The 9,443-nt window shown below is 44.1% G+C and overlaps 1 protein-coding gene across 1 annotated transcript; it reads right to left on the bottom strand.

The window, feature by feature from the left end:
- Nucleotides 1-2,201: 2,201 nt before the first annotated feature.
- On the bottom strand, nt 2,202-9,213 carry LOC119311689 (translation initiation factor eIF-2B subunit delta-like). Its single transcript, XM_037587361.1, has 7 exons — nt 8,783-9,213; nt 7,205-7,345; nt 6,574-6,941; nt 4,937-5,681; nt 4,760-4,856; nt 4,618-4,672; nt 2,202-2,461 (listed from the first exon to the last, which is right to left on the bottom strand). Exons 1-7 carry the CDS (start codon nt 9,153-9,155, stop codon nt 2,399-2,401), a joined length of 1,842 nt encoding a protein of 613 aa, XP_037443258.1. The 5' UTR covers nt 9,156-9,213; the 3' UTR covers nt 2,202-2,398.
- Nucleotides 9,214-9,443: the final 230 nt, after the last annotated feature.

Here is a 9,443-nt window from a genome sequence, read left to right as displayed (position 1 = left end):
AGACCGGGCGGAGGGCGAGCGGCGGCGGAGCGGGCCGGGGCGGCGCGCGGTGGCCGGGTGCCACGTGTCGCGCCCTGGTTTGCCGGGCGGCGGCGGTGCGGGGTGTCCGGCTCGGGACGGACACGTCCGGCGGCGCGGAGGGAAGTTTGCTAGGGTTAGGGTGGAAATCATCCGCGAATTTGGACGGGGAGGGCATATTTATAGATTCTGGGAGCTAGGAGAGTCCAAATGAGACACGGTTTTCGCTCACACGATCATGATCGAACGACCGAGAGCATGGAGGGGAGTTTGCTGGGTTTTTGGGCTGTTATGAAGGGGTGTTGGGCTGCAAGACAGAAGAGGCTTTTGCGGCTACCCGGTTAACCGTAGGAGTATCAAACGGACTCCAAATGTCACAAAACTTGACAGACGGTCTACCGGTGGTGTACCAAGGCCGCTTGGCAAACCTCGGGCCATTCCGAGAACGTTTAACACCCGCTCACAACAGGAGACAAAAGGGGAACGACGGAGGGCATAGGAGTGCCGGATTGCAAAACGGACAACGGGGAAAATGCTCGAAAGCAAGAAACGAACATGTATGCAAAATGAAATGCACAACATGGCAATATGCAACACGCAAGCAAATGACATGGCAACTACGGCGAATAACTGGCGGACACCTGGCGCATCGAATCCGGGGCATTACACAAGATACGTGGACCCGCAAGCACCAAAAGGCGCCAAAATGGGCGACGAAGCCCTAGAAGACATTGTTGCGGAGGGGGTGGCGAAGTGACACTATTGGCAAGTCTAATTGGTTTAGTGCCAACAATTGGCATGCCAACTATTGGCAAGTCTAAAAATTTGGCCCTCAATTGGTTGGCTACCAATTGGTTTTTGTCCACCTCTTAAAAAGTTGCCAAATTTTGGCAACTTTTGGTTTTGCCAAATATTGGCAATGCCAAACTTTGGCAGCGAACCAATTAGCCTCATTCTCCCCGACAACATTTCCACCTCCACGTCGACGCTAGATTGGCGATGAAGCCCCAGAAGACGTCGTCGCTGAGGGGATGGCGAGGTGGCAGACTTATTCTCCCTGACATCATCTCCGCCTCCGCATTGCCGCCGACCAGAAACCTAACTACACCCACGTCAGAGCAGAGATCCGAAGTTTTCCCACCCTACCACTGCCGGAGGAGGTGAAGGGAACCCACGATCGCCGGGAGGAGGTGTGAATGTACAAAAACAAGTGATATTTTAGACCTCTTTCCTCCTTTAAGAGGGTCTACTAGATCACGGGCCTATTGATGATCACTTTCGCTCTGGATCTCAACCATCCAAAACCTGCTATGATTCACATAAATTTATAATGTTCACACACAAATAGTTCAGTTCGTGTAAGGATCATGGATTTTACTGCGAATTAGATAATCCGAATGGACAACTCGTGTATTGCATTTGTTTTCAATTTCTAGGCAAGAAGATAAATGTAGAGTACACATTAGATTATTTGCAAAAAAAAAAGAGTACACATTAGATTAGTGTCTGGAAGGTGGACAATTCTTGATGCAATTTTGTGTGGATAACTCAAATTAGGTAAAAAGCTTGCAAGTTTTAAAATTAGCTATATGAAGGGAGGAGGGGATGAGAATTTTATTATAGTCTCGGACCCTCTCGCTGTAAAAAAAAAAAAAGCCTCAGACTCTCAGTAGTCGGTAAAAAGTTGTATCTACTCTTTTTGCGGGAAGAATTTTTTCCAGCTGATCAGATATCGACAGGTTGATCTGTTCGGTTCAACCTTAACAGATTTGGAAGGCATTAGTTGAGACAACATCTCTTTGCCAGGTGATTCCTTCACAACGAGGAACACATGAGACTGTGAAATCACAACTGATTTGGAAAGCCAAGGCTGAACCAAATCACGGGTTCTAGCTGAGACAAAATGAGAGCTCTTTAGGAAACAATCCGAACAAAGATTAACGGCGACAAATACCATACACTTTGGTAACAAGCCAAACAAAGATTTGGAAGGCTACAGCAGAGCCAAGCCACAAGCTCTTTGCTTGGATTTCCCTTCACGGGAAACATATTCAGCTTTGCAAGGTCAGCCTCCCGATGACACTGGGAATGGAGTTGGCAAAGTATTTCTACCATGAAAGTTGGCATCCCCTTGTTGGGTAAAGCAACAAGGGGATGCTTGGTCCATGAAACCACAGGGCTCAAAAGAAACTTCAAGTCAAATGCATTTCCATGAAATCACAGGTAACAAAACTAGACGACCATTTTGAGTAGACAAAACGGTAAGTCGGCAAAGAGGTTTGACAGCCCACATCTCAAAAACATACAAGTTGTATATGTCCACTCATGCTGCACCTAGGCAGCAACAGTTGCCAAAACTGCGATCATACTGCAAGTAGATCTATACCCACAGCTGCTCCTTGCGGTACTCTCTCACGATGACCGGCACACTTGTAGGTGGAAGCTGCAACAACGAGACAACCACATCAATTAGATGGACGAAACAATAGATACCACATTAATACATATCATGGAGACCTAAACAAACACAAGCATAAGCCATGCCTATGTCTGACTGCAGAGAAAATAGTAAGTTCAAGATACCGGAAGCATATTAAAGACCTGCAACTAAATCAATGTGATTTGCAAGAATTGGTTTCACGTAAGTACAACATTAGTATCTATACCTACTATTTACTAATGATAAAGAGAATTGAATTGATATTCTTGGTCCGTTGTGCTGTTTTATGTTTTAACCCAAAAAATCTACATATTAACCCACAGTCTTAGCAATTGAGAATCAATCCATAGTCCTAATAAAAGCCAAAAACAGTTTGTATGGTTTAGCAAGCACGACTTTGGGCCGTTGCCTCCTTTAGCTAGGTCCTTTGTGCTCCTTTTATGTTTTAGCCCCACAAAAATCTACATATCAACCTGCAGTCTTAGCAACTGAGAGTCAATCCATAGTCCTAATAAAAGCCAAAAACAGTTCGTATGGTTTAGCAAGCACGACTTTGGGCCGTTGCCTCCTTTAGCTAGGTACGTCACTGGGCCTACTCCTGGGCTTCCAAGGATCAACGAAAAATAATTGCTTTGGTTGGAGATCGAACTCACGTCCTTCCCTCCCCTCGATAAAACTACAACCAACTGGCCTAGCTTATGCTTGTGCTATTATAAACATTTCGTTTAACAATTAAATAGTCCCACCTCGCTCCTTTATAGCAAATTTCATCAGTTTATATGCACCATGAGTTGCCTAGAGAATCAATGAACGGCATCAAGAATTAACACACGAACGGTGAGGTGTGGGCCATGTTTTCCTATGGGGAGGAAGGAATTTAACGCCATGAATTGTGCCCGATTACTGCACCTACCAATAGGAGAGATTGAGGCCCAATAATAAATGAAAGACATGCACTGCACGCAGGTTGACTCTGCCTGGCTTGTTGGCTCGTGGGATATTGGATGAATCGCTGCTGGTTGGTTGTCTCCTGGAGTATGGCTGGTGATGGTATCTGTAGCCCCCTGAAAGAGAATGCCCGTGCATGTGTGACCCCCACTAGCGTATTAGGATGTGCCAAGGCATTGGAATGCTGGCACGATTACAAGGGAGGATGAGAGAGATTTGGCCATTACTCTTCTCAAACCTTGTAGTTCTGTGGTGCAATTGAGACAGAGGAACCAAATTTCGGAAGTTCCCTAGGAAAAACGAGATCAGGGGAAAAGGACCCTTGCCCTACTTCTTTTTAATATAAAATCGAGAAACACCGTTGAAATATACTGTATTTGTTTATGAAAGAACACGGTGAAAGTATCTCGGAGTCTGGCATTTACTCAGTAGTGAAGCACAATGGCAGGTGTCGTGCGGTGATCGAGCTCATCGCCTTGGGATTGAGCATGTCCAGGGCATTGTGATTAGGTGAACAATCATGGCCACCGTCGGCGAGTACGGGAAAGAGGATTAACATAAACTGGTGGGACGCCGTAGTGAAATAGTGGACGGAGGAGAATCTTAAGCCATGCTTACCAAATTAGAAGCGTGTGATTTTTTCACCGTTGCAACGCATGGACTTGTTTGCTAGTAAAAACTAACAAAAACAGATGCCAATAATGTATATTTTTTAATCCAACCATAAAAAGAAACAACAGATGTAGATGTTCAGAGCTGAACCGCGGCATGCCTAAATAACTTCTCGTCAGATTAATGGATGTTACAAAAAGGAATTCGATTGACTTGGGTCAAAGCTCAAATGTTAACTGCAAAGTTTCCAGTTGGTTCTATAAAATCTGTAACACAAGTAGATCGAGTTTACAACACTGATACTGTTTCTGTTTCTTAACAGAATCCTAAGCAGACAGCTGTTAGACAGCTTACAATAATGGTTAACTTGATCACTTAACAGCACAATGAAGTGCATCCATAGTAAAAGCATTAAAACGAAATAAACTGTATCCTAGGCTAGTAAAATTTGGTAATAGAATGAACATTTGCTATACTGCTAATAGCCAAATTCAATAACTGTGTTTATGTGAGGACAACAAATTGAAAAGATACCATATATGAATAGCTTTCGATATACAACGGCATGGACCACGGCCAGAAGCTTAAGAGTATCTTACCATTCCATAATCCGTTATGATCATCGACACATAATCAGAAGGGGTTGCATCATACCTATCAGGTGTGCAAAATTATTTTGATGCAAAGTAAAATTAATGGATCTATAAGAAACTATTCCACAGATGGTATTCAGGTACATACATGAGATTTAACAGTTGGAGATTCTCGTTGTCACCCCAGTTCTTAAGATCGCCCAAATCTGTCCTCCCAGGAATTTTTGAAATCACATCTGGATCACCTGAGCAAAAAATTGTGTAAGAAACTTGTTATGCATGACCGGAATGTATACTTACAATGCATACACGAACATATGCGTACCAAGCTCATTAGCGCATATAGAATCAAGTTGCACCCTCTCATGAAATTTGTATGCCTCGCAACAAACCAAAACAGGAATTCCAAATGCATGTGCCACCATAGCCACGGATGCTGTGCCAACTCGGGAATAAACTGTTCCATTTGATAATATCGAGGATGCACCCAAGAAAACTCTTGTAACTTCATGCATGATGTATGAAACTGCATTTATATGAGTATATGTGCAGTTAATGCCCTTTGCCACTAATCTACGCAGTAATCCTTGGCCCTCGAGCTTGGGACGAGAATCCACCACTATAACACGGAACTTCCTACCAAGTTCATGAGCATGCTCCAAAATCATTTCAACAACTGATGATGACCCATATGTTAGCAAGACATCATCGTCTCTGACTTTTGTGATGGCATGACTGACAATAACCTGATCTGCAACAACTATCTTCTCATTAATAAAACGATCAATATCAGACTGAAGACTGGCCTTGGCTTCTGACTCCGACAATGTAATTGGTAGCTTGGCAATCCTGTTTTTCAGGAACCTGATAGCATTGCCCATGCTAATTGAGAGTGGACGGCACTCAATAAAAAATGACACATAACTACTGACTTTTGCAGTAAGGTCTCTGCTGAGAGTTTTATTTGGCGGTGTGGAGTAATCTTTTATTGCCTCTCTGAACGCAAGAAGCATTGCTATGCAACGACCATTGCCACCAGATACCTCACCAGACAAATATTGGAGCCCAACCTGAAAGATAGCGAAGAAAAGAAGAGTTATTTAACTTAACTGAAATTAACATTCAGTCAAGCAAATTAAAAGAACACCGTTAACTAGTTTTACCTGGCCTTCTTGGTATATTTAAGGACCAAGTTGAGCCAGTAAGTAATTACCAGATCAGCAAATCTATTAACAACACATGTGGTGAGAGAAATTGTTGATAGGACATCATCTTTTAATTAAAAGAAGGCAATTTTTCTCTCTTCTGATTTCTCTCTTCTCCACCACAGCATATATCCTACGTGACACTTCTAAGGTAACACCATTCACATCATATGATCCATTTGATGTTGTAGTTGGTGACTGTAAAGTGCTTCAGTGATCTCACAAACAAATTTAAATAATTAGGCATTATACACAAAAGGTAAACATGAGTTATTTTGTTCTTGGCCAAAATGGTTGTTTACTAAAAATAGCTCCAAAACCCTCAAGTTGTTCCTGGAGGAGCATGATACTTGACATTTGTAATAAAAGGGGCAGAAAAGGAAAATGATTGTTTCATAAACGCTCTAGCATCACACATTCTCCCATACATAAAATATTCTGTGCTTGAAACTAAACTAAGGGTAACACAAGGACAGAAGCATGTAGTTTCAGACCACAATGGAGAGAGAGGAATCAAAGATAGCTGCAGATTATTTTTTTATCTATGTCATGAAACTATCACTAGTATTTATTAATTCTTGATAAATGGAATGTTACATACTTAGTTTCCTATACCGTAATCCGCCTAAATGCATGAAGAGTTAATGTGTGATGAACAACAAATCAGTATCACATGACCATACTTGAGATTGAAGAACAAAAGTATTTATGTCACATATAGATAACATTTTGGGTAGAGTAGATGAATAGCAATTACCTTGTACACAGAAGGATGAATTGGTTCGAGTTGAAAGAATTTTGACTCAAGGTCAGGAAGTTGAGTGCCATGGACGTACTGTGGCAGATGCCTAAACAATTCAACTCTGTTTCGAGCCTCTGATTGGTTGACAATTGCACGTTTTTTTGCTTTCTCCACCCGATGCACGTCATCAAACTGCATTCTCGGATGAGGAACATCTTTTTTTCTATCTCTCTCTGGTTGGCGTTCAGTCACCTTCTTCTCAGAAGCAACTGTACTTGGAGCAGGGGGCACATCTTTCTTCTGAGAAACTTTAGCTGGCTTAGCTTGCTTGGATGTTGCAGGATTAGCCCCAGAAGCAGCGCCTGTAGACTTTCCTGATAAACCTACAGTCCAAATTAATGTGACCGTCATGCTAGGAAGTTGTGGCTCCAATATAGATGTTTCAGATCATCGTAAATAAATGTGAATCCATCAGAAAGTGAGCTCTATTTACAATTAATTGCCTAAACCTATTTGGAAGTTAAAATTTTCACTTTGCAAAGCAGCACATCTGTCACCAAGCCAAAATACACCCAAAAACAGTGGGGGTGGATGAGAAGGTTTTATTATTACCATACTATATATAAGGCTGAAAACAATGTATTACCTGCCTCCTTCGCGGCAGCTTTCGCAGCACGCTGAGCCTCCTGAATAGCACGCCTCTCTGCTTTAGAAGGTTTCTGCTTTTGCGGAATGGACGCTGGAGCATCTTCATTCCTTATTTCAGCCAAATCTCCCTTGTTTGTTTCTGAATGAAATAAACAACAAATCATGTGGAAATTAAAGAAAATCAATATGTTATTTCAAGAACTTCCACAAATGTTAAGGCAAAACAGGTGTATAAAAAGACACAGTATGTAAATACTATATCCACCTGATTTTCTTTTAGCAAGTGCAAGGTAAACAAAGTGGCCTTAATTCCTCCAGACTAGAAGCTCAGTAAAACTAGGAAGATGAAGAAAAAAATGTAGTCTATGATAAAATTACTCAATAACACTAGAGGCCACGCAAAATGCTAAGAGCAAGCTTGAGAAGCAACAACTATTTAGACCACTTAGTGCATCATTAAGAAGTGACAACCTGATGCCATGGCTCAGGAATGAAGTAAACTCGACTTTGCTACTTCTACAAGCAGCTCACAACTGGACACAATTTACTTACCACTTGCAACATGACATCTTAACCCCACCAGACAGGATCACAACAAGCTAATGCCCAACCTTATTAGTCTACAGCAAAAGAAATGCTTCACTGCTTGCGGTTGCGGCTATGAAGCGTCCCATGGTCATCAAACGTGATTTGCCCTCGACCTCAATGGCATGAACTTTACAGCTCAAGCACATCACAGCTGCATTATGACCTGTAAAGTGTTTCTGTCGTTTCTAGGATTTGGGGATGGGATGATAATACCTTACTAAGTGTGCTCACGTGGGCCTCTTTTCTCCATGAAATCATCTAATTTCAATGTCTTAGTGATGAAGCATGAATTGAGTTCAGCACTTTTATTCTAGTCATCTTTATTTATCTTATAAAATCAAAGTGTTAAGGCTTTAAAACCATGGAACGTTTGGATCACAGGCTAGAATTCTTCTAGCCTCCTTTTTCTAGGCTATACATTTAGAAGTGCTACAAAATCACAGCATTTCGTGGCAAGGCAGGGCTAGAAAATACTGCAAGGAGCCAAGGAGAGCCAATTTGGCCCGCTCTTATCAGCGGGACTCTCGTGATGTGTCGCCGAGTCCACGTGTGTCTGCGTGGACGTAAATACACTAATCGCTGCTGCTATAATAACCGTGCCAATACAGAAACGAACAACAACATGGGTGGATGCAGACTTTGCGGACATGGCCGCATGCATCCCTACTCGTGATGCACATGACAATTGCCAACTTAACTAGTGTTTGGTTCGGTCAACAGGTGACAGCAAAGTCTTGTAACGAGAACCAAGTACGGGGCTGGGGCAAGTGCAGCTTAGCTGAAATGAGGGAGTTTGCCCACCTAGGGCCCCTTATATACGCTTAGCCAAATGAAATTATCGTCCAGGGAATTTCTCACTCACAAGGCCACAATCCCCCAAAAGGCTAAAAGTCTGAACCATTCCTCTACTTCATAGCTATGGCAACCGAATTAGCTAACTGATGAGGATGTGGGGTGATATTACTCCAATCGGATAGGGGCCGCGTACCTAGCTCCCCCGCGGAAGGGGCCAGGGACCTCGAATCCTCCTCTCCAAACTCGGATGCAGCGGCGAAGCGCATGGAGGAAGGCTGAGGCGCCGAGGACGCGAGGAGGAGGACGTCGGACGCCGGCGGAGAGGGGGAGTCGGGGGAGAGGTGATCCACGTGCCGCGGAGGAGGGATCATGACGGGGGAGAGCGAGCCCGGGGAGAGGTCCGACGCCGGAGGCGACCCGGCGGCCGCGCCAGGCAGCGATACCGCCGCGGCGGCGGCGGCGGGCGGCTCGGACGGGGCCGAAACGCCAGGGGTGACGAAGCCCACCTGGCGGATCTTGGGCTCGACGCCGCCGGACGTCGAGCGCGGCGGGCGGCGGAGATCCATCGCCGTCGCCGGGGTGGGTGACTTCGCGTGAGGGTTTGGGGTTTGGACACGACGCACGAGACGAGGGTAGGAGGAATCTATTCCGGGCTAAGCAGCGGTGGTGGTGAACCCAGGTGGGAGGAGCCTACCGAGCTCAGGCCCATGTAGTATGTTTCAGTTTTTCTTTAGACAAGCCCATCTATGTTTGAGTGAACGCCCGATTTGTGAATCCCGTCAAAAGGCCCATGGGCTCTTCAACAAATTGATCTGTGTCATCATATCCATCTAAGGCCCAGTTTTTTTTCCCAG

This window comes from Triticum dicoccoides, chromosome 5B (assembly GCF_002162155.2).
Source record: "Triticum dicoccoides isolate Atlit2015 ecotype Zavitan chromosome 5B, WEW_v2.0, whole genome shotgun sequence".
NCBI lineage: Eukaryota > Viridiplantae > Streptophyta > Magnoliopsida > Poales > Poaceae > Triticum > Triticum dicoccoides.
Note: the sequence above shows the minus strand (reverse complement) of the source record. Positions and strands in the feature narration are given on the sequence as shown.